Raw genomic sequence first — 25861 nt, forward strand, 5'->3', positions numbered from 1 at the left:
TCTCAAAAAAAAAAAAAAGATGGAGTCACTTTAGTCATGTTTTATTAAACCAGAGGCCTGGAAAGCAGGGGTTCCTGTAACAAAATATTTAAAGAAGTTTTTTCTGAGCCAAATATGAGTTAACATGGCCTGAGGCACAGTCTCAAGAGTTCCTGAGAACATGTGCCCGAGATGGTGGGGCTATAGCTTGGTTTTATACAGTTTTAGGGAGACATAAAACATCGATCAATACATGTAAGCTATACATTGGTTCTGTACTGAAAGATGAGGCAACTCAAAGTAGAGGGTTCAGGTCATAGGTGGGCTCAAAGATTTTCTGATTGGGGCGGGCGTGGTGCCTCACACCTGTAATCCCAACACTTTCGGAGGCCGAGGCACTTGAAGTCAGGAGTTTGAGACCAGCTTGGTCAACATGGTGAAACCTCGTCTCTACTAAAAATACAAACATTAGCCAGGCATGGTGGTGCGCACCTGTAATCCCAACTACTCAGGAGGCTGAGGCAGGAGAATCGCTTAAACTCGAGAGGCCGAGGTTGCAGTGACCTGAGATCGCACCACTGAATTCCAGCCTGGGCGACTTGGTGAGACCGTCTCAAAACAAAAAAAACAACAAAAAAGATTTTCTGATTGCCATTGGTTGAAAGAGTCAAGTTACTATCTAAAGACCTAGAATCTATAGAAAAGTGTCTATCAAGATAAGCGGTTTTGGACACCAGGGTTAGTATGAAGTCTCATAGGTGTCCACCCAAAAGTACTAGAAGTTGGGTGTGGTGGCTCATAACTGTAATCCCAACACTTTGGGACGCTGAGGCTGTGGATTGTTTCAGCCCAGGAGGCAGAGGTTGCAGTGAGCCCACTTCATGCCACTGCATGCCAGCCTGGGCAACAACAGTGCAAGACCCTGTCTCAAAAAAAAAAAAAAAAAATTTAGGCTAGATGCAGTGGCTCGCACCTGTAATCCAGCATTTTGTGGGGCCAAGGTGGGCAGATCACCTGAGGTCAGGAGTTCAAGACTGGCCTGGCCAACATGGTGAAACCCAATCTCTACTAAAAAGACAAAAATTAGCCAGGCATGGTGACAGATGCCTGTAGTCCCAGCTACTCAGCTACTCGGGAGGCTGAGGCAGGAGAATTGCTTGAACCCGGGAGGCAGAGGTTGCAGTGAGTTGAAATCGCATGCCACGCCACTGTACTCCAGCGTGGGTGACAGAGCAAGTATTGGATTCTCAGTTAATCTCTTCAGGATGGGGATGGCCTGCCAGGGGAAAGATCTACTTATTTCAGTAGAGATTCTATTTATGTATTTATTTATTTATGAGATGGAGTCTCACTCTATCACCCAGGCTGAAGTGCAGTGGTGCCATCTCGGCTCAGTGCAACCCCTGCCTCCTGGGTTCAAGTAATTCTCCTGCCTCGGCCTCCCAAGTAGCTGGGATTACAGGCATGCGCCACCATGCCCAGCTAATTTTTGTATTTTTAATAGAGACAGGGTTTCACCGTGTTGACCAGGCTGGTCTGGAACTCCAGACCTCAGGTGATCTGCCCACATCGGCCTCCCAAAGTGCTGGGATTACAGGTGTGAGCCACCTGCCAGCTTCTTTACAGATGTAGATTTCCCCCCATAAGTGACGGTTTTGAATGACCATTTCAAAATATAACAAAGAACATATTTTGGGAAAAAAATTTTAATTTCCTTATCTGTCAATGTTATGCCAGTCAAGTTGGAAAGTAAGCTGGGTTATATAGGCTTAAACAAAACCCATCTGATGAGATTTTTATGACTTGTAGGACATGACTCCCCAAGTTCTATAGTTAGGAATTTGGACAAGAAAGAAAAAAGGTCAGAGATTAGTCCTCACTCACTAGGCCTCATTCTAAGATGTGGCAGCTAGGCACAGTGGCTCATGCCTGTAATTCCAGCCTTTGGGAGTCCAAGGCAGGAGGATTACTTGAGACCAGGAATTCCAGGCTAGCCTGGTATTCTCCTGCCTCAGCCTCCTGAGTAGCTGGGATTACAGGCATCTGCCGCCACACTTGACAAATTTTTGTATTTTTAGTAGAGACAGGGTTTCACCATGTTAGCCAGGCTGGTCTGGAGCTCCTGACCTCAAGTGATCTGCCCCCTTTGGCCTCCCAAAGTGTTGGGGTTACAGACGTGAGCCACCGTGCCCAGCCCAATTGTTTTAAGGTTTTTTGTTATAGAGAGAAGGCCTCACTATATTGGCCGGGCTGGTCTGGAACTCCTGGGCTCAAGTGATTCTCCCACCTTGGCCTCCCAAAGTGCTGGGATCACAAGTGTGAGCCACTGCCTCCAGATTGCTTCTATAATTTACTCCCTTAATTAATACTTTTTTTTTTTTTTTTTGAGATGGAGTCTCGCTCTGCCACCCAGACCAGAGCGCAGTGGCATGATCTTGGCTCACTGCAACCTCTGTTTCCTGGGTTCAAGCGATTCTCCTGCCTCAGCCTCCTGAGTAGCTGGCATTACAGGCCTGTGCCACTACAACCCGGCTAATTTTTTTTTTTTTTTTGTATTTTTAGTAGAGACGGGGTTTCACCATGTTGGCTAGGCTGTTTCAAACTCCTGACCTCAAGTGATCCACCCACCTTGGCCTCCCAAAGTGCTGGGATTACAGGCAACTAATACTTAATGTTGCTCTGTGCCAGGTACTGCTCTAAGCTTTTCATAAATGTTAACTATTTAATCTTCATAGCAAACCTAACACTATTCCTGTTTTACTGATGAAAAAAATGAGGCATAGAGAAATTAAGTAACTTGCTCAAGGTCACACAGTAAGTGGCAGAGTCAGATTAGAAACCAGAGTCTGAGTCCTTACCCATCATGCTATGCTTCCTCCCAGTTGACCTTCTTTTAGTCACATGCCCACCACTAGGCTAAGGGAAAGCAAAAACTTTGACCACTATACCCACTGAGACCTTCAAAATAAGCATGAATGAATCATGGGAGACCAAAAGACAACAAATGTTCACTATACCAGCGGGAAAAAAAATCATGAAGTCAAGATTATACAGCCCAATTTTTATTATAAGTATTTCAGCAATTAAACTTTAAATAATTATATTAAATGATATATGACACAGAACTAGGATCTCTTACAAAAAAGTTTAGATGAGAGTGTCATTGCAGTTAGGACCAATGTAGCCAAAAAAATAGATTAACATTCTTCAAAGTCACAGGAATAAAAACAGGAAGTTTAATGTAATGCAAATTGCGTATTCAACCTAAAGGGGTATTTTATTGTTGTTAGTTATTCAACATTTTGCTCTGAGAGGACAGGGTCATTAGCATGTGAATGATTTGATCCGTTCTCCTCTTCCAAAGCTATAATATCTGGAATCTCATCAGTCTCAGATGTCAAGTCTATGGTGGTGAAATCAAGCACCTGTAAAAGAAGAATCTTGGATATTGAAACAAACACTGATGAAGCGAGTTGTCAGGTCCATCTGAGCTCATGGAGACTTTAGTGCATGTAGGTGAACCTTGCTTTGTCCATAGCTGTGTTTTTGAAAAGATGTTTGTGGTCTTTTTCCTGCAATTCCCTCATACTATAAAAGCACTAAGGAAAACTTTTAAAAAGGAAACTAACTAGTGGTGGAACCTAGTCAATGAAGGCTTTTTTAAAAATACCAGATATATAGCATTTCTCGTTATTCAACTATTAATCTATTACTTTCTCAAAATCCATAATACCCCACTTTTCCATAAGCAAGTGTCTAGGGAAATGTCTAGCAACTGAGGAAACAAAAGGTCTTTTTATGGTTGAAACACCCATCGCAAAACCCTACCTCTTCCCTGCACAGGAAAGCCTTTAGGGACAAGAAACTGGATCAAATTTTATTTTATATACAATTTTGATAAGCTAGGTAATGTTTCTTAGTAAACAACAGATTAAAACAAGAAAATTAAGGCTGGCCGCAGTGGCTCACGCCTGTAATCCCAGCACTTTGGGAGGCCGAAGTGGGCGGATCATGAGGTCAGGAGATCAAGACCATTCTGGCTAACACAGTGGAACGCTGTCTCTATGAAAAATACAAAAAATTAGCTGGGCGTGGTGGCATGCACCTGTAGTCCCAGCTACTCAAGAGGCTGAGGCAGGAGAATCACTTGAACCTGGGAGCAGTGAGCCGAGATCGTGCCATTGCACTCCAGCCTGGGCGACAGAATGAGACTCTCTCAAAAAAAAAAAAAAAGAAAAGAAAAGAAAAGAAAAATTATTAACATATAACATATTACTAAAGGCTAGAATCTTGATAGTGGAGGGGAAAAACGCAGCTGATTACCTAACAGAGGAAAAAGAGCTAACAGCAACAAAAATCCCTCAAAAAGACCAGGCGTGGTGGCTCACGCCTGTAATCCCAACACTTTGGCAGGTGGATCATGAGGTCAGGAGTTCAAGACCAGCCTGGCCAACATGGTGAAACCCCGTCTCTACTAAAAATACAAAAATTAGTTGGTTATAGTGGCAGATGCCTGTAACCCCAGCTTCTCGGGAGGCTGAGGCAGGAAGGAGAATCACTTGAACCCAGGAGGCAGAGGTTGCAGTGAGCCAAGATTGCACCACTGCACTCTAGCCTGGGTGACAGAGCAAGACTCTGTCTCTGAAAAAAAAAAAAAAAAAAAAACCCTCAAAAAATAGAAGGAAAGGGGAAATTGGGGAGTTATTGTGGGGTTTTTTTGTTTTGTTTTGTTTTAGAAGGAGTTTCACTCTGTCCCCCAGGTTGGAGTGCAGTGGCGTGATCTCAGCTGACTGAAACCTCAGCCTCCCAGGTTCAAACCGATTCTCCTGCCTCAGTTTCCTGAGTAACTGGATTCAGGCATGTGCTGCGACCATGCCCAGCTAATTCTTATATTTATTAGTAGAGATGGGGTTTCACCATACTGGCCAGGCTGGTCTCAAACTCCTGACCTCAAGTGATCCACCCTCCTTGGCTTCCCAAAATGCTGGGATTACAGGCGTGAGCCACTGCACCTGGCCTGGAGTTATTGTTTAATGGGTACAGAATCTGTGCTTAAGATGAATATAATAGCGATGGTTGTATAACATTGTGAATGTGCTTAATGCCACAGAATTGTACACTTAAAAATTGAAAAAATGGAAAATTTGACATTGGATTTCTGTTTTGTTTGTTTTGAGATGGAGTCTCATTGTCACCCAGGCTGGAGTGCAGTGAGGCAAACTCGGTTCACTACAACCTCTGCCTCCCAGGTTCAAGTGATTCTCCTCCCTCGGCCACCCAAGTACCTGGTATTACAGGTGTGTGCCACCACACCCAGCTAATTTTTGCATTTTCAGTAGAGATGGGATTTCACCATGTTGGCAAGGCTGGTCTTGAACTCCTGACCTCAGGTAATCCATCCACCTTGGCCTCCCAAAGTGCTGGGATTACAGGCATGAGCTACCGTGCCCCACCAGCTCTACTGTCTTTTATATGGCACTCTCAAATGGCACTTTCATAAAATCCGTACCAGCTAAAAACCTAGAAAGTATATTCTGTATCAAGACTCCCTTGTGAGATTCAAAACCTTTCATTATATTATATTTCATATCATATCTCTAATCTGCAGGCCCAGTTTAAGCAAGTAAAACATGAGAAAAATCCCAGGCAATTCTATCTACCTCCCATTGCAAACATTTTCCTTTTGACTGCCTGCCTATCGCTTCACTTAGTCATCTTACTGACAATCTTAACAATTTTTTTTTTTTTTTGAAATGGAGTCTCGCTGTCACCCAGGCTGGAGTGCAGTGGTGCCATCTTGGCTCACTGCAACCTTCGCCTCCCAGGTTCAAGCAATTCTCATGCCTCAGTAGCTTGAATTACAGGAGCAAGCCACAATGCCCAGCTAATTTTTGTATCTTTCATGAAGACGAGGTTTCACCATGTTGGCCAGGCTGCCCTTGAACTCCTGGCCTCAAGGGATCTGCCGACTCGGCCTCCCAAAGTGCTAGGATTACAGGCATGAGCCACCGCACCTGGGCCATCTTAACAATTAAAGATGTACTGTGTTAATCAGCAGTTTCATCTGTCAAACTCAACGAAGTGCTCCCTCTCACCACCAATTGAGAGTATAATTTCCTGATTCAGTCTTTTCCTTCTGAGCACTCTATTCCTGACTCTCAGCTTAGGATGGTTAGTTAGAGGTCCTTAACCCTCACCAGTCCTAAAAATATGACCTGGGCCTAGCCCAGGGAGGGTCAAATTGACACCACTTTTTTTTTTTTTTGAGATGGAGTCTCGCTCTGCCACCCAGGCTGGAGTGCAGTGGCTGGATCTCAGCTCACTGCAAGCTCCGCCTCCCGGGTTCACGCCATTCTCCTGCCTCAGCCTCCCGAGTAGCTGGGACTACAGGCGCCCGCCACCTCGCCCGGCTAGTTTTTTGTATTTTTTAGTAGAGACGGGGTTTCACCGTGTTAGCCAGGGTGGTCTCGATCTCCTGACCTCGTGATCCGCCCGTCTCGGCCTCCCAAAGTGCTGGGATTACAGGCTTGAGCCACCGCGCCCGGCCCACTTTTTTTTTTTTCAGGAGTTGATAATTTCTAAAACTAAAGTTTTATAAATTCAGTTCTAAAGAAGTTCATTTTGGGGTGGAGGGAGCGGGGTAGCATCAGAATCTCAAAAGGTAACCAAGAAAGATACCATAAAACAAGTCTTTGGCTTAAGTTGACCTTGAGCCCTGTATCTTATGTAAACAAATTTTAGTTTTTTCCTTTTCACTTCATTAGTTGTTTCTTTCCTGCAGCCTTAAACTCCTGGGCTCAAGCAATCTTCCTGTCCCAGCCACCTGAGAAACTGAGACTATAGGTGCATAGCACTAGGCTCAGTTTCATTAGTTCTTTAATACCTATAAACTGCCTTTTCAAAGTGGATATATTTTCCTAACCATGAGTTGGTATTATATACTCACACCTGAACTGCCAAGTTAAAGATACTACATATCACTGTCCCACAGATGATGTCCTCATGCTTCTAGTGCAAATTAACAAAACACATCCCCATCCTCAACACTCACTTCCATCTGTTGAGGCAACATTAACTTAATAGATGAGAAAACTAAGGCTCAGAGATTAATGACCAATGCATCATGTTCCTTTGCATTTTTGCATAGGACAAACTAGAAAGACTATGTTATTATGACAGGCAAAGGAAAAAATGTTCTTGAACCCTCCCTGAGGCACATCATGCCAGGTTTCATGCAGTCATGTGTTTACGAACCTGCCATGGTTACATACTGTGTCAGCCTTAGTATTTTCCCTCAAAAGAACTGTTTTCTGGAGGAAAACAAGTCTGTAAAACCAAAATTTTCTGCCAGTTTATGCAACAATGAAGCTGCAAGATGTGAGAACACAGACCAGGTTCAGTAGCTCATGCCTGGAATCCCAGCACTTTGGCAGGCCAAGGTGAGTGGATCATTTGAGCTCAGGAGTATGAAACCAGCCTGGGCAACATGGTGAAACCCCATCTTTACAAAAATACAAAAATTAGCCAGGTGTGATTGTGCATGCCTATGGTCCCAGATACTCAGGACACTGAGGAGGGAGAATCAATTGAGCCTGGGAGGCGAAGGTTGCAGTGAGCCAATCCCACCACTGCACTATTGCCTGAGCAATAGAGCAAGAGCCCATCTAAAAAAAAAAAAAAAAAAAAAAAAAATTCCAGAACACCACAAATCCTGAGACATGTTGACAAATGAATGAAATACATGTAGACAAAGACATCAAAACCATGACCAATGTGCACAGCTCACAGCAAAAAGCAAGGGCTGCTGGTGCTCTTTTAGAAGCTAAGAATGGTCTACATTTTATCCTGCCCCTGCTCAGGAAGAAGAGCTTTGAGACCTCTCTTCTTTTCATAAGCTATTCAGTAAGCACTACAATTTTTTTTTTTCCTAATTTGTACTAACTTAAGTAACACACTATAACTCTTATTAATAGGGAAACACAAAGGTATATATTCAAGATAAGAAGGCATGTGTAGTCGGGCGTGGTGGCTCACACCTGTAATCCCAGCATTTTGGGAGGCCGAGGCGGGCGGATCACCTGAGGTCAGGAGTTCGAGACCAGCCTGTCCAACATGGTGAACCCCCATCTCTATTAAAGAGACAAAAAGCAGCCAGGAGTGGTGGCACACATCTGTATTTGGGAGGCTGAGGGCAGGAGAATAGCTTGAACCTGGGAGGCGGAGGTTGCAGTGAGCTGAAACCACACCATTGCACTCCAGCCTGGGCAAGAGAACAAGATTCTGCCTCAAAAAAAAAAAAAAAAAAAAAAAAAATTTAAGAGGCAGAGGCCTAGAAAATGCCAGTCACTGGGAACAAGGAGGCAAGTGAGTGAATAGGCTCTATCCTGGAAACCCATACATCACAAAAGTCCATCCTTCCCAGAAACCAGAAGCTCCTTATCTGCAAAACAAATCCTAGGGACTTCCTACCTACCCTCCAACTCAACTCACCTGTTTATTGATTTCTAGAGTTACACTGAGGAGAAGAAATTTGTAACTTGATAAAAAGCTTTTTTTTTTTTTTGAGACAGGGTCTCACTGTCGCCCAGGCAGGAGTGCAGTGGCAAGATCTTGGCTCACTGCAACCTCCACCTGCCTGGTTCAGGGGATTCTTGTGCCTCAGCCCCCGACTAGCTGGGATTACAGGTGCATATAGCCATGCCCAGCTAATTTTTGTGTGTGTGTGTTTTTTTTTTGAGATGGAGTCTCACCCTGTCGCTGGACAGGCTGGAGTGCGATGGCGCAATCTCGGCTCACTGTAACCTCCACTTCCTGGGTTCAAGATTCTCCTGCCTCAGCCTCCCAAGGAGCTGGGATTATAGGTGCACGCTACCATGGCCAGCTAATTTTTGTATTTTTAGTAGAGACGAGGTTTATAATGTAGGCCACTCCTGACCTTGTGATCTGCCCACCTTGGCCTCCCAACATGCTGGGATTACAGGTGTGAACCACCACGCCCAGCCTAACTTTTGTGTTTTTAGTAGAGACTGGGTTTCACCCTGTTGGCCAGGCTGGTCTCAAACTCCTGACCTCAAGGGATCCATCCATCTCGGCCTCCCAAAGTGCTGGGATTACAGGCATGAGCCACGGTGCCTGGTCCATAAAAAAGTTTAATAGACTCATTCATACCAAAGGAGCATGTAAAGTTATATGCTGCTTCCTCGTTTTCATGGAGATAAAGGGGTGAACCAGGATAGAAAGAGACGAATTTGAGTTAGACTTCAGTTCTGCTGAGGGCAGCCCTGCTTACCTTTTAGCAGGGACAGCCAGAAGCATGTAGCTCTATTTCATACCCTTTTTTTCTTTTTTTTTGAGACAGAGTCTCACTCTGTTGCTCAGGTTGGAGTGCAGTGGCAAGATCTTGGCTCACTGCAGCCTCCACCTCCCAGACGCAGGGGATTCTCCTTCCCCAGTCTCCCAAGTAGCTGGAATTATAGGCACGCACCACCAGGCCAGGCTAATTTTTGTATTTTTTGTAGAGATAGGGTTTCATGTTGTCAGGCTGGTGTCAGACCCTTAACCTCAGGTGATCTGCCTGCCTTGGCCCCCCAAAGTGCTGGGATTACAGGTGTGAGCCACAGCGCCCGGCCTATTTCACAAGTTCTGAGACTCGCTTTTAAAAACTAGTTTGACGTATTGCATATGCATGATAAGGAGATTCAGGATAGTTCCTAAATAACCAATGTTGAATGGACTAGAAGTCTGGATACTATAAGCAGGAGGTAAGAAGCACCTCTGTTGGCCGGGCGCAGTGGCTCACGCCTGTCTCAAAAAAAAAAAAAGAACCTTTGTCTACAGGGGGCTTAAAGTCATTTTACTTCTAATTAGTCTCACATGGTCTTCTATACGTACCTCCTCAACAACTGAGGTTAGTGACTTTCTCCCAAAATAACAACACAGTAAGTAAAGTCCAGCTGAGGCTGGACACTGAAGAATCTCTGTCTAGGACTCACGCTTTAACTGGTTCCCTGGCAAGAAATGCCCAATGACTTTACATGACACTGATTTAAATAATCACTCACTTCCTTTCAGCTCTGATTCCTTTTCAGTGAGGTAGTCAGACATGACTAGGACATTTTACTGGTTTGAAAACCCACTCACAGGGATCCAGTAAGTTGGCAAACAAAGAGGGCCAACTGTCACCTAGTAAAATTTGAATATGCACATCAGCTTTTAGGTTTTTTTTAATCTGTTATCAAGCATCTCATTTTTAACATTAGCCTTCCAATGTTCTCACTCTGCCAAATTCCCCAACAGGCCAACTGAAATTCATGTATGTATAATAACTCTGTCATGAAGGTTAAGTAGCTCTACGAAAGCAACACACGAAGCATATGGAACAAACAGCATGTAACTGGTCTATCCTGCAGTGAATTTTATTGAATTCAAACATAGTATTATTCCTATTTGAGAAATAAAAAGCTAAAATCAAGTTTTACAAGTAATCATCATGAGATAAACCAGTGAAGAGGCCTTTTCAGACCATACCAGAGCTGACACCAGTTTCTACCCCAGCCCACATGAAGATGTTTTTATTCAATACAAACAGTAACAGAGGCAACACAATGGCCACAGAATGAGAACATAAGTGCACTTGAATTTTTTCTGAGTTCTGGCTATAGGCTCTGACAAGCCTAGCATTCTTTTCTTACCAGGTGAACAGAAATTATCTGCTAATGCCAGAAACTTTACAGCTCTTAATGCAGCTGGAAACAACTATAATTGAGGGCCTTTTTACTAGCTACTTGCTTCCCAGATTAGGGTTACCTAGCAAGTTAATTTCAACATAACAGGTCATCTGCCTGGCCACATCATGCACTAGTGACAGGGGCAGGTTTAATGAGTTTTGTGCTCAGATCGCTGGGTCTCCTGGCTGCTCTTGTCCATCTCTGCACCTTGGTCCTGAGCATTCTGAGACTCAGTCAGCTGAGGATAAAAGGGACCTACCAGCCAGTTGAGGGGCGTGTTGTTAACAAGATAATCCATCACATCATCTAAAGATTCCTTCATTTTCTGCAGCTGCCCCTTGCTAGAAGTGAGGAGGCTGTCAGACACTTCCTTAAAGGAGGCAGCACTGCGGAACACTGAGTAGATGTCACCTGCCATCACCCCCATGTGCTTGGCCTGATCTTGGATGTTCTGTGGTACGCCTTGGATGTTGGACAGGAGGTTGTGGCACGTGGTCTGGAGCTGCTGAGTCAGGTTGCGGGCAATTTCAAGAGTACGTGACTCAATGTGCTAAAAATAAAACTTAAAATTAGCAGTGGGTCCAGCAGTGCTATGTTAAGTTAGTTCAATGACAGTAAGCTGGTTATGTGTCCACCACATATATGGCTTCTTCGGTTTTTAAAAATCCTCATTACAACACCAAGTGCAGCAATATTATTCACATTTCATAGATGTGGATATAAGCTTAGAGTTTAAGTAGATGGCTTCAGTTAACAACTGGAAAACAGCTGGGTAGGGATTCGAACTACTGCCTGAGTCTCCAAAGTTCATCATCTTAAACTGAAGAAACATATTAGGTAGGGGAGACTCAAAAGAATGGAAATGTACTTCATGCTAGTAGTGTAATGTATATAATCCCTCCTCAAATAAGATGACAACACATGCTCCTTGAGGGAGATTGAGACCATCTTGGCCAAAATGGTGAAACACTGTCTACTGACTTCAGAGCTTTTGGGACACAAAGAACCACTTTCTAGGACATTTCCTAGAATATCCTAGAGGATATTTCTTTCTGTTTTTTTTTCTTTTTTTCTTTTTGAGACAGGGTCTCAGTCTGTCTCCCAGGCTGGAGGGCAGTGGCACAATCATGGCTCACTGCAGCCCTGACCTCTTGGGCTTAGGTGATCCACCCACCTCAGCTTCCCGAGCAACTAGGACTACAGGTGCACACCACCACGCCCTGCTAATTTTTGCATTTTTTTGTAGAGATGCGGGTTTCACAGTTGCCCAGGCTGGTCCTGAATTCCTGGGCTCAAGTGATCTGCCTGCCTTGGCCTCCCAAAGTGCTGAGATTACAGGTGTGAGCCATTATACCCAGCCAAGATGCTGTCTTCTCTCCAGAACCTTAGTCACCTTATTGCCCTTTCGCCTAATTTACCCATTAGTTCTCAGTTTACCATTCATCTCTTCCAGGAAGCAATGTGACTCACCTACCCCCACTCCAAGGCTGCCTGAGATAGTCTTCCCATATATTTTCTTTTCTTTTCTTTTTTTTTTTTTTTGAGACGGTGTCTGGCTCTGTCGCCCAGGCTAGAGTGCAGTGGCCGGATCTCAGCTCACTGCAAGCTCCACCTCCCGGGTTTATGCCATTCTCCTGCCTCAGCCTTCCAGGTAGCTGGGACTACAGGCGCCCGCCACCTCGTCCGGCTAGTTTTTTGTATTTTTTAGTAGAGACGGGGTTTCACCGTGTTAGCCAGGATGGTCTCCATCTCCTGACCTCGTGATCCACCCGTCTCGGCCTCCCAAAGTGCTGGGATTACAGGCTTGAGCCACCACGCCCGGCGTTATTTTCTTTTGTTTTTTGAGACGGAGTCTTGCTTTGTTGCCCAGGCTGGAGGGCAGTGGTGTGATCTCGGCTCACTGCAACCTCTGCCTCCTGCGTTCAAGCGATTATCCTGCCTCAGCCGCCCGAGTAGCTGGGATTACAGGAACGTGCCATCATGCCTGGCTCATTTTTTGTATTTTTAGTAGAGACAGGGTTTCACCATGTTGGCCAGGATGGTCTCGATTTCCTGACCTCATGATCCGCCCACCTCGGCCTCCCAAAGTGTTGGGATTACAGGCGTGAGACACTGCGCCCGGCCAATAGTGCCTGTATTTATGCTGTTAAAAAACAACTGGACGGCCGGGCGCGGTGGCTCAAGCCTGTAATCCCAGCACTTCGGGAGGCCGAGACGGGTGGATCACGAGGTCAGGAGATCGAGACCATCCTGGCTATCATGGTGAAACCCCGTCTCTACTAAAAAATACGAAAAAACTAGCCGGGCGAGGTGGCAGGCGCCTGTAGTCCCAGCTACTGGGGAGGCTGAGGCAGGAGAATGGCGTAAACCCAGGAGGCGGAGCTTGCAGTGAGCTGAGATCCGGCCACTGCACTCCAGCCTGGGCAACAGAGCGAGACTCTGTCTCAAAAAAAAAAGAAAAAACAAAAAAAGAAAAAAAAAACAACCGGACTTGGCTACTCTGAGCGTACTGCCTATAGGATAGCCCTCTTCTGCAAGGAGCATTAAAAAGCCTGTAATCCCAGCACTTTGGGAGGCCGAGACAGGTGGATCACGAGGTCAGGAGATCGAGACCATCCTGGCTAACACGGTGAAACCCTGTCTCTACTAAAAAAAAATACAAAAAACTAGCCGGGCGTGGTGGCGGGCACCTGTAGTCTCAGCTACACGGGAGGCTGAGGCAGGAGAATGGCGTGCACCCGGGAGGCAGAGCTTGCAGTGAGCTGAGATCCGGGCACTGCACTCCATCCTGGGCAACAGAGCGAGACTCCGTCTCAAAAAAAAAAAAAGGCACAATAGGACAGCATGGCTGGCTATATCCCCTGTTAGTCTGTACCCATTATGAGGGCAAGGCCTGTGTTTCTCATTTAGTTGTATCTCACTTGGGGCCTATGTATACTCATAGGTTGTTAGATAAAATTATTCCCTGCCTAGTTTTGCTTTTCTGCCACGTAACTAGCCACCTATGCACATGGTATTGTTCAACCTTTTGATACAGAAGAGTATTCTAAGACATAGTATGGAAAAATTGAAATGAAAAGTCTGATAAGAACTTCTTCAGAAATCAGCGAATGAGGCCGGGCGCAGTGGCTCACGCCTGTAATCCCAGCACTTTGGGAGGCCGAGACGGGCGGATCACAAGGTCAGGAGATCGAGACCATGGTGAAACCCCGTCTCTACTAAAAATACAAAAAATTAGCCGGGCGCAGTGGCGGGCGCCTGTAGTCCCAGCTACTCGGGAGGCTGAGGCAGGAGAATGGCGTGAACCCGGGAGGCGGAGCTTGCAGTGAGCTGAGATCTGGCCACTGCACTCCAGCCTGGGCGACAGAGCGAGACTCCGTCTCAAAAAAAAAAAAAAAAAAAAAAAAAAGAAATCAGCGAATGACTGTCCCAGTCAACTTACCTCAGCACAGTGGGACTCATCAGTATCATCGTATCCAATGCTCCTTTTCCACTCCACCCATGAGAGGTAGAGCTTATCCTGAGCATCCTGAATTTTCTGATTGGTACTATGCACATTCTTCCTGGCAAATTCAATCTAGACACATTGAAACAAGACAAAGGAACACACAAGTCAGATATTCATGTTAGCCTGTTTGCAGATGTATGATGTAAATCAGACAATATAAAAACTAAGAATTTCCTGGAGTTGAATGAGATCTATTCCTGCTATCATCATTATTTATTATCAATATGTGTAAATTAACCAAGCAGTAATAGCTCTTTACTGCCTCTGTTAAATCATTGACTCCAAATTTACCTCCAGTTTAGCACAGGTAAAGCAACTAAAAAAAAAAAAAATTCTCTTTTTTTTTTTTGAGAGAGTCTCACTCCGTCACCCAGACTGAAGTGCAGTGGCGTGATCACAGCTCCCTGAACCTCTGTCTCCCGGGTTCAAGCGATTGTCCTATCTCAGCCTCCTGAGTAGCTGGGATTACAGGCATATGCCACCATGCCCAGCTAATTTTTGTATTTTTAGTAGAGATAGGGTTTCACCATGTTGGCCAGGCTGGTCTCGAACTCCTGACCTCAGGTGATCTGCCCACCTTGCCCTCCTAAAGTGCTGGGATTATAGGCATGAGCCACCACGCCCAGCCAGCAACTAAAATTTAATGTGTACATGAGTAAAGGATAAGTTAGGCAGGCCGGGCGCGGTGGCTCAAGCCTGTAATCCCAGCACTTTGGGAGGCCGAGACGGGCGGATCACGAGGTCAGGAGATCGAGACCATCCTGGCTAACATGGTGAAACCCCGTCTCTACTAAAAATAGAAAAAACTAGCCGGGCGAGGTGGCGGGCGCCTGTAGTCCCAGCTACTCAGGAGGCTGAGGCAGGAGAATGGCGTGAACCCGGGAGGCGGAGCTTGCAGTGAGCCGAGATTGCGCCACTGCACTCCAGTCTGGGCGACAGAGCGAGACTCCGCCTCAAAAAAAAAAAAAAAAAAAAAAAAAAAAAAAAAAAAAAAAAAAAAAAGGATAAGTTAGAATTATAAAACAGAAAGGAATTTGACCTTCCTCTTCCCTGTTGCCAACCACCTATTTCCCCTTCAAGGAAGAAATGGTTTCCTTATGGCAGTACAGAATGGTACATACCGTTCTCTAACTTGGCAACCTTTAATGGCTACAGTAGTCTATTGTGATATATCAATTTAATTAGTCCTGTTAGTGGATGTGCATTGTTTTAGTCTCTTGCAACTTTAAACAAATATACACATCCATAAGATAAAAAGTAAAACTGCTTTAAGAGTGGGTATGTTTGTAACTTTCCTAAAACTGTCTCTTGAATCAGTCCCTTAGAGCAAGAGCTGTATAAGTGTGGTTCTTTCTCTACACCATTGCCAACAGCCACATTTCCCGTGTGGCAGGACAAGAGAGATGTCGGTACTTGACCCCTCAGAGCGAGATTAGCATTGCTTCATGTATTTCAGCTATTTATACTTCCTTTTTCTGTGAGCTGTCTTCATATTCTTTGTCCAGTTTTCTATCGGGTTGTTCAAGTAAGAGTGAAATTCTTGGATTTTGTGATTACATTAATTCTTGGTCCTAGAGATAAATGAACCCACTTCAGATACCTTAAAATAAAGTTTTACTCACCAGGTGAACAGTAGAATGGAGCTGAGAAATGGTCTCTTGGCTTTTTTGCTTAGCTTCTTTAACCCTGCTGAGAGCCTGCTGGTAGGCACGGGAGCGAAGCTTGGTAGATAGGGATCCCAGTCTAACATAATAACTTGGCTTCTGAACCAGATCAAATCCTTCAACTTTTTTTGCTTCTTTTTCTGAAGTTAGAAATAAGAGATAAAAAAACTTAAGGGATCACAGCAACAACTGATAAGGCCTGGACTCTAACCTGGGTCTTTACTTTCTTACTTGTACCCAATCACTTAGCAATCATGTAGTCATTTTTCCAAGACTGCTCATGTCTGCTGCTGGACTTGACTACCCTGAACATATTACTGTATCTGCTACACACTGCATGCATCTACACGTTTTTCCCACTAGAGTAAACTGCCTTTTTTTTTTTTTTTTTTGGAAACAGCGTCTTGCTCTGTTGCCCAGCCTGGAGTACAGTGGCGCAATCTTGGCTCACTGTAGCCTCAACCTCCCAGGCTCAACTGATCCTCTCCCCTCAGCCTCCTGAGTAGCTGGGAATACAGGAACAAGCCACCACGCCCAGCTAATTTTTGTGTTTTTTAGGGTTTCGTCATGTTGCCCAGGCTAATCTCAAATTCCTGAACTCAAGTGATCTGCCTGTCTCAGCCTCCCAAAGTGCTGGGATTATAGGCATGCACCATTGCACCCAGCCTACAGTGAACTTGAGCGGCATGGTACCTGGCACACATTACCTAATGATGATTCTTTATAATGAGGATTTTATAAAGCAATCCATTAAACACAATCCATTTACAGAAAATATTTTTCAAGTCCAATTTTTGCCAAAGTTTGAAAACTTACTATGTACAATTCAATGTGAACTTTATGATTGCTTTAGGAAAGAAAATCTATAAAGGCAAAAAGATTAGTGGTTGCTCACATCTGTAATCCCAACACTTTGGGAAGTCAAAGCAGGTGGATCGTTTGAACCCAGGAGTTCGAGATCAGCCTGTGTAACATAGTGAGATCCCATCTCTATAAAATTAAATAAAATTAAAAAGGATTGACTGCAAACAGGCATGAGAATCTTTTGGGGTAGCAGAAGTATTCTAAAACTGTATTGCGGTGATGCTTGCACAACTGTGTAAATTTAGACTAAAGATGAAAGTGTATGTCAGTGAAGCTGTTTAAAAAAGATTTAATATAAAACAGTATTTGAAAATAAAATTCCAGTTACCTAGTTCTTCCTCAGTGAGAGGGAGGTACTGTTCTACCAACAGCTCTGATTTGGTGAGTGCATTTTCTACGCCACTGCTCACAAGCTGCATCATCCGACTCCCCAATACTGTGTTAATGCTGCCACTGACCACAGACTTGGTCTTCTCCACACTGCCAGTCACTGCCCCTTTGGTCTTGTCCATCACCCCTGTAATCGTGCTGGCCACAGAATCCTTGGCCCCAGTCACGGTAGTTGTCACAGCATCTTTTGCCCCAGTCACAGCACCTTTGGCATTGGCAACAATCTATAAGTAGAAAAGCAGATCCCTTGGCTGGTGAGAAACATGAGCACAAAGACATACTCAAGGTCTTAGCTAAGGCAGCACAGCTGAAGAGTTAAAGAAGGAATCTAGTCCTCCCACTCTAGCTTTAGGTCTTGGACAAGTCACTAAGAGTTGATGAGCCTGAATTTCCCTATCAAGTATATCTGCCCTACCTGCCAATCCTTGGGAATTGCTGGAGGAGCAAATGAAGTAAACAGATATGAAATCTGTCTATTTCCCAAGGCTGCAGTGAGCCGTGATTGTGCCACTGCACTCAGCCTGGGTGACAGAGCAAGACCCTGTCTCAAAAAAAAAAAAAAAAAAGAAAAAAGAAAGAAGAGAAAAGAAAAGAGAAAAGAAAAGGTAAGTTATATAGCTTATTCCAAAGTCACATAATTTCAGAGAGGAAACTGAAGATCAAACTAAAACTGGCCCTCGGGGTATTATTAGTATGCAGTTATTATACATGGCCAGCATGGTGGCTCACGCCTGTAATCCCAGCACTTTGGAAAGCTGAGGCAGTTGGATCACCTGAGGTCAGGAGTTCGAGACCAGCCTGACCAACATGGTGAAACACTGTCTTTACTAAATACAAAAAAATTAGTTGGGCGTGGTGGCACATGCCTGTAACCCCAGCTACTTGGGAGACTGAGGCAGAAGAATCGCTTGAACCCATGAGGCGGAGGTTGCAGTGAGCCAAAATTGCACCATTGCACTACAGCCTGGGCAACAAGAGTGAAACTCCATCTCAAAAACAAACAAACAAAAAAAAATAGCTGGGTGTAGCGGGGCGTACCTGTGAACCCAGCTACTAGGGATGCTGAAGCAGGACAATTGCTTGAACCCAGGAGGAAGAGGCTGCAGTGAGCTGAACTTGTGTTGGTAACACAAGTTACCAACATTTAAAGAAAATATCCAAAATGGAAAACAGCTCTCACCATTAGCATAGTCTCAAGCAATGTAAGTGAAAAATTTAAAAGATTTGCACAAGCATTCTAAAGGCTATACACTAAACTTATCTATAGCTATGAACCACATAACATTTTGGTCAGCGATGGACCACATATTCAATGATAGTACCATAAGATTATAATGGACTGGCCTATAACAGGTATACCTTTTTTTTTTCACTGTACCTTTTCTACGTTTAGATACACAAATACTTATCATTGTGTTATAGTAGTCAGTGTAGTCATGCTGTGAAGGTTTGTAGCCTAGAAGCAAGCAACAGGCTATATACCATACAGTCTAGGTATATAGCAGGCTATACCATGAGTCCCTAACCCCCAGGCCATGGACCATTACCAGTCCATTAACAGTCAGAGGCGGCATTAGATTCTCATAGGAGACCTAACCCTAACCCTGTGAACTGTTCATGCCCATGCGTGCAGTTGCATGCTCCTTATGAGAATCTAGTGATAAATATAGTACACTTGAATCATCCCAAAAACACCACCCGCCCCCTGCTGGTCCATGGAAAAACTGTCTTCCACGGAACCAGTTCCTGGTGTCAAAAAGCTTGGGGACCACTGGGCTCTACCATCTAGGTTGGTGTGAGTATACTCTGTGATGTTCACACAATGGCAAAATCACCTAATGATGCATTTCTCAAAACATATTCGCATCACTAACTGACAGATGACTGCATTTAGATTATGAAAAGACACAGAGCTATATTTTTCCCTAACTGATATCCTTTTGTGCCATTCTGTATTCTTAATTCTGCCATTCTTAATTCTTAACAAAATTTTAGGACATTATCTGAACCAAAGGATCACCAGGACAGATGAGCCTAGCTCATAGCTTGTCAGCACTGGCTAGCTATCCCATATGGATGGTAGTTCCTGGCAGCATTGTACAAGCCAGGTGAGAAAAGTTTATATATATATCACCTCTGCATTTATTTAATACCACAAGAGAATCAGTTTGAGATTCAATTTGAGACAGCAATTTCATCTACAGGAGCAAAGACACAAATTGATAGACATCACACTAAAAGTTTTCTAATCCAAAGGAGGTTCGTTCTTCTCTGCTTCATAGATACAACTTGACAACAGTTTGGGAAGTAAGGAAGCGGCCATTATTTTTCAAACACACATCCAGATCCAGGTTGGGAAAACAAGTATTTGCCTATTTGTGGTATGTACAGCTTGTGCTAACAGATAGAACATGAAAACATGTGAAGTGTCAAGCCTCAGCACTTTTGTCCCAAGCTCACCTGAGTTGATGGCTGATTCAGAATAGGCAGTCTCTCCTCAATCCTGTCTAGCCCCTTACAGGCATAGATATTGGCAACTGCAACTAGAATTACAAATGGGAAAATGTTAATGTAGTACTGTAGGTATAGAATGAACACACATTACCATACCTTATACTTTTAGCCTTATTAAAAAAATGGTAAAAATGGGCCGGGAGCAGTGGTTCACACCTGTAATACCAGCACTTTGGGAAGCTGAGGCGGGTGGATCACAAGGTCAAGAGATCAAGACCATCCTGGCCAACATGGCAAAACTCCGTCTCTACTAAAAATACAAAAATTAGCTGGGCGTGGTGGCGTGCGCCTGTAGTCCCAGCTACTTGGGAGGCTGAGGCAGGAGAATTGCTTAAACCTGGGAAGCAGAGGTTCCAGTGAGCCAAGATCGTGCCATTGCACTCCAGCCTGGGTGACAGAGCAAGACTCCATCTCAAAAAAAAAAAAAAAAAAAAAAAAAAGGCAAGAATGTTGATCTTATACAACAGAATGCATTGCCTGGTTTCTCTAGCTCAGACAGAAAGAGGCCTGGCAAGTTGCTGGCAACTCTCTTCTACAGATAAGGAAATATGGGGATGTGAGGGAGGAGCAGGCAGAGGCAGTGACAGGACAAACAGGAAGCTGGCTCTGAAGCTTCTTCCTCATCGACTAGCCCCTAATGTTAATGCCAAGAGTATCGAGGCTTTCCCTGAACTCTCACTCAGAGAATAAGGTATCTGGAAACTCTCTCAAAGTTGATATTCCCGAGCCAATTTAATCCCTACCTACACTTACTTCAGCACATGTCAGTGTATTTGGGGTTCTCACTAGGAAAGAGTATGCTAAGACCACCTTGGATCTCCCTAACAAGGGAGATTTTAGTGTGAGCTTCCCACTAAGAATACCAAGCCAAGTACTAGCACCAAATTCATTTAGGAAGTAGCAGAGTTGGAATGGCTGGTCTCTAAAGGCTCCTTATAATCCTAAAAGTCCTTGGCTTAACCATTTGAAAGAATGATTTAAATCTTTATGCAAAAGCAGTTCACGATGTGGAGACATTGGAGCCTCCATACAGTGTTGGTGGGAATGTAAAATGGTACAGCTGATTTGGAAAACAGTCTGGCAGCTCCTCAAAAGCTTAAATACTTATTATATAACCCACCAATTCCACTCCTAGGTATATACCAAAAAAACCTGAAAACATATGTCCACACAAAAACTTGTACACAAATGTTCATAGAAGCATTATACATAATCTCCAAAAGTAGAATGAACCCAAACATCCATCAGTTGAAGAATGAATAAAATATTGTCTGTCTAGACAGTGAATTACTATTCCACAATAAAAAGAGATGAAGTACTGATATGATGTGACAAGATAGATTAACTTTGAAAACATTATGCTCAATGAAAGAAGCCAATCACAAAGATGAAGGGGTGGCCTGCCCCTCCACACCTGTGGGCGTTTCTCGTCAGGTGGAACAAGAGACTTGAGAAAAGAAAGAGACACAGAGACACAGAGACATAGAGAAAGATAAGTGGGCTCTGGTGACCAGAGCTCAGCATACAGAGGACCCACACCAGCACCAGTCTCTGAGTTCCCTCAGTATTTATTGATAATTATCTTTACCATCTCAGAGAGGGGGAAGTGGCAGGACAATAGGGTCACAGCAGGAAGAGGGTCAGCAGAAAGACATGTGAATAAAGATCTCTGTGACATGAGTAAGTTTAAGGAAAAGTGCTGTGCTTTGATGTGCATATATGCAAACATCTCCATAAACATTTTCAGTGCATAAAGAGCAGCATTGCCTGCTAGCATGTCCCACCTCCAGCCCTAAGGTGGTTTTCTCCTATCTCTTTTCTCCTATCTCAGTAAATAGAACATACAATTGGGTTTCATTCCATTGCCTAGGGATGGGCAGGAGACAGAAGCCTCTCTATCTCAACTGCCAAGAGGCCTTCTTTCCTCTTTTACTAATCCTCCTCAGCATAGACCCTTTACGGGTGTTGGGTGTCGGGCTGGGGGAGGATCAGGTCTTTCCCATCCCTTGAGGCCATATTTCAGACTATCACATGGGGAGAAATCTTGGACAATACCTAGCTTTCCTAGGCAGAGGTCCCTGCATGTAGTGTTTGTGTCCCTGGGGACTTGACATTAAGAGAATGGTGATGACTTTTAATAAACATACTGCCTTCGGGCACTTGTTTAACAAAGCACATCCTGCGCAGCCCCAAATCCACTAAACCTTGAGTCACCACAGCACATGTCTCTGCAAGGACAGGGTTGGGGGTAGGGTTACAGATTAACAGCATCTCAATGGCAGAAGAATTTTTCTTAGTACAGAACAAAAATGGAGTCTCTTATGTCTACTTCTTTCAATATAGACACAGTAACAGTCTGATCTCTCTTTCTTTTCCCCACAAAAAAGCCCACACATTTTATGATTTCATTTATAAGAAATATCCAGCATAGGCACATCTATAAAGACAAAGTAGATTAGTAGCTGCCTCAGGGCGGTTGGAAGGAAATGGGGAGTGACTATTAAGTATGACAGTATGAGATTTCTCATGGAGTATGAGATTTCTATTTTTTTGGTAAAATATACACAACAAACTTCACCATTTCAACCATTTTTAACCGTGCAATTCAGTGGCATTAAGTCCATTTACAACATTATACAACCATCACCACTATCCATTTCTAAAACTCATTCACAGCCGGGCATGGTGGCTCACACCTGTAGTCCCAGCACTTCGGGAGGCCGAGCTGGGCGGATCACCTGAGATCAGGAGTTCCAGACCAGCCTGGCCAACATGGCGAAACCCTGTCTCTACTAAAAATACAAAATTAACTGGGCATGGTGGTGTACGCCTGTAATCCCAACTACTTGGGGAGCTGAGGCAGAAGAATCGCCTGAGTCCTGGAGGCAGAGACTGCAATGAGCAGTCTCAAATTCCAGGCCTCAATCAATCCTCCCATCTAGGCCGCCCAAAGTGCTAGGATTACAGGTGTAGGCCACCATACCCATCCTCTGGGGGATTTTCAATTAAAGGATCATAAACATCTGCCAATGCTATGAAACAGGCCTTCTATGGACAGGCACGTTGGCTCATGCCTGTAATCCCAGCACTTTGGGAGGCCAAGGTAGGTGAATCACAAAGTCAGGAGTTAAGCCTGGCCACGTCTCTACTAAAAATACAAAAACTAGCTGGGTGTGATGGCGGGAGCCTGTAGTCCCAGCTACTCAGGAGGCTGAGGCAGGAGAATCGCTTGAACCCAGCAGGCAGAGGTTGTGGTGAGCTGAGATCACGCCACTGCACTACAGCCTGGGCAATAGACCAAGACTCCATCTCAAAAAAAAAAAAAAAAAAAAAAAAAGGGCCGGGCGCGGTGGCTCAAGCCTGTAATCCCAGCACTTTGGGAGGCCGAGGCGGGCGGATCACGAGGTCAGGAGATCGAGACCATCCTGGCTAACACGGTGAAACCTCGTCTCTACTAAAAAATACAAAAAGCTAGCCGGGCGAGGTGGCGGGCGTCTGTAGTCCCAGCTACTCGGGAGACTGAGGCAGGAGAATGGCGTAAACCTGGGAGGCGGAGCTTGCAGTGAGCTGAGATTCGGCCACTGCACTCCAGCCCGGTGGACAGAGCGAGACTCCGTCTCAAAAAAAAAAAAAAGAAAAGAAAAAGAAACGGGCCTTTTACAGTAATGAGGGTCACCTGAAAGTTTCTAGGTAAAGGCAGTATATACCCCAGGAAGGGCTGAGGAGTTCTGGATGTTACTGCTGTGAGCTCAGGGGCTCACCACTGACCAGTCCCTTGACTGCATCTTGAAAAATCAGAACTCACTTTGCGGTTCTAGCTTCTGGATGATGGGCAGAGCACTGGTCATGGCCACGGAGGTGATGGTCTTCACGCCCTTCTCTGCCATCTCACATACAGACTTCAGGTAGGGATATTGGTCCTTTGTACTGAGATAGGCTGAGGACATGAGGTCATACGTGGAGCTTACCAAGGGCAGATTGATCACCCGAGTCACCACACTCTGCAATCAAAGTAGGGAGGGTGTGCTTATTAATGTCTCAAAACACAAGAGGAGAGAAAGTAGGCAAAGGCTACTAGAAATTCATACCAGTTGTGGATCAACTGCAACGGATGCCATTTTTCTTCCTGGAGAAAGAAATCTGCAGAAAAGAGACTTATTTCAGAACACTGGGGTAAGACTTCCCAAATTCATTCCCCAACCCAGGCAAATGCTGATTTCAAGTAGAGAAAAATTCAGGGTGAGTTCCATGTAGTCTCTTCTGTACTTCTTTCCTCTCTCCAGCTCTCAGAGTCCCCCTCCTGAAGGATCCACACCCACACAACCCTATTCCCTCTTTTGAGGCAAGGTTTCAGAGCTTATGTGTAAACTTGCAATACTCAGGAGGGAGAAGTAAAGTTGTTGACAAACTTGTTTTACGTTTCTCCCTCAAGATAGAGAGATGCCTTTTGAAGGGCAGTTATCTGTTGACAAAAATGCTAGCCAAGTTAAAACCCAGGTTAAGACTAAAGAGAGATTTCAAGCAGAAGACATCTTGGTCAGCCGGGATTCTTGTGGGGATCAAGTGGGAACACTTTGCAGGGACGTAATAAAACTTCCTTGTGAAAGGAGGGAAGCTAGTTTAGGGGAGACTACGCACAGCAGCAAGGAGGTGCTCTGAGGAAGCAGAAGCACTTCAGGACGCCTTTAAACGTCATCTTAATATCCCCAAAGCCCATCCCCACACAAAGCCGACCGCGGCGGGAGCTGGGAGGAAAAGAACCTGCTTACTGTCGTCCGTCCCCGAGCCGCCCAGCTCACCCTCCCCTCGCCAAGAACGGAGCCACCACTACTCTGAAGGCGGAAGACGCGCCAGTATCGGTATCCCACTCCTATTGTGTATCCATAAAATATGTACCCATAAAATGCGGTTTTCGGGCTGGGTGCAGTGGCTCACGCCTGTAATCCCAGCACTTTGGGAGGCCAAGGCAGGTGGATTGCTTGAGGTCAGGAGTTCAAGACCAGGCTAACCAACATGGTGAAACCCCGTCTCTACTAAAAATACAAAAATGAGCCGGGCGTGGTGGCGGGCGCCTGTAATACCAGCTGCTCTGGAGGCTGAGGCAGGAGAATCGCTTGAACCCAGGGGGCGGAGTCATTGCACTCCAGCCTGGGCGACAGAGGGAGACTCCATCAAAAAAAATGCGGTTTCCTAACGCGTTTCCCCTTTCGATAATGTCCCTTCGACAAATGTTAATTGTTTCCCCACAACCACCCAGGCAGGCCAAGGGACATTTGATAGCAATCGCCCTAAATCTGTTGGCAGGAAAGAAGCCTCAACTTACAAAGGCAAGGGTCGAAAGCGCGGGTTCAGGAGGCCGCCCCTACCCGGCCAGGATCTGGAAGCCGTCAGGCGAGCGGAGGATCTCGGACCACCACCCCCGCGTCCCGTCCACCTTAGAGCCCCGTGGGGAGCAGAGCAGCGGCCCCGAGGCCCCGGGGAGCTCCCCACCCCAACTGGGCGCCGCTGGGGACCCCGGGCCGGCTCACTGGGGCGCCGAGTGGGCGCGCACTCACCGACGGACTGCAGCGAAAGGCGGAGAGCAGGCGCGTCCCGAAGGCGACTCCGGCTGCCACCACCCGTTCAAAGCAAGGGGCCCGCGGGCGCCCAGGCTATAAACCCCGCCTCGCCGCCCCTCCCCGAGCCTCCGCAGCACGTGACCCGCGGCAGCACGCCCTGTCCTACCCCGAGTGTCACCCTAGGGCACGTCCCGGCGCCCTCCCCCAATGCCTGCCCTCCTAGAGGGGTGGGGGCCCGGTCGGGGTGAGAGGGTGTGTTGCCTAGGTGAGGGGCCCCGCCGCGGGGAGAGAAGCCTGTTGGGAGCAGGGCGGGGAGAGGCCTAGCCCGTGTAGGCTGGGAGTTGGAGGTATCCCTGCCTGGAGTCGGGCGCTGCCTGTGGTCGGGGTCCTGAGAGGCCCGGGGCAAATGGGGATGGCGCCCAGGCCGGCTTTGGGGTTTTGAAAAACGCAAACAAATTCACACCGACTTGTTGAATGGCATTAGTCCTCAGAATATAACTCTTTAAAAATGGAAGCGGTAGGCCGGGCGCGGTGGCTCAAGCCTGTAATCCCAGCACTTTGGGAGGCCGAGACGGGCGGATCACGAGGTCAGGAGTTCGAGACCACCCTGGCTAACACGGTGAAACCCCGTCTCTACTAAAAATACAAAAAACTAGC

General features: G+C 45.5%; 1 protein-coding gene across 3 annotated transcripts; it reads right to left on the reverse strand.

Moving 5' to 3' along the window:
• Positions 1-3028: 3028 nt before the first annotated feature.
• On the reverse strand, positions 3029-25281 carry PLIN2 (perilipin 2). 3 transcript variants are annotated; one of them, XM_010365712.2, is made up of 9 exons: positions 25202-25281; positions 23735-23786; positions 23452-23647; positions 19593-19675; positions 17071-17356; positions 15837-16018; positions 14149-14283; positions 10966-11256; positions 3029-3404 (listed from the first exon to the last, which is right to left on the reverse strand). In XM_010365712.2, the coding sequence occupies exons 2-9, from the start codon at positions 23762-23764 to the stop codon at positions 3270-3272; spliced, it is 1338 nt and encodes a 445-aa protein (XP_010364014.1). In that variant the 5' UTR covers positions 23765-23786; positions 25202-25281; the 3' UTR covers positions 3029-3269. The 3 variants fall into 3 exon arrangements, with proteins under 3 accessions (XP_010364014.1, XP_010364015.1, XP_010364016.1); XM_010365713.2 differs by lacking the exon at positions 25202-25281 and adding an exon at positions 24970-25177 and having other exon boundaries at positions 3270-3404; XM_010365714.2 differs by lacking the exon at positions 3029-3404 and having other exon boundaries at positions 10370-11256.
• Between the last annotated feature and the right edge of the window lie 580 nt (positions 25282-25861).

This window comes from Rhinopithecus roxellana, chromosome 16 (genome assembly GCF_007565055.1).
Source record: "Rhinopithecus roxellana isolate Shanxi Qingling chromosome 16, ASM756505v1, whole genome shotgun sequence".
Lineage (NCBI taxonomy): Eukaryota > Metazoa > Chordata > Mammalia > Primates > Cercopithecidae > Rhinopithecus > Rhinopithecus roxellana.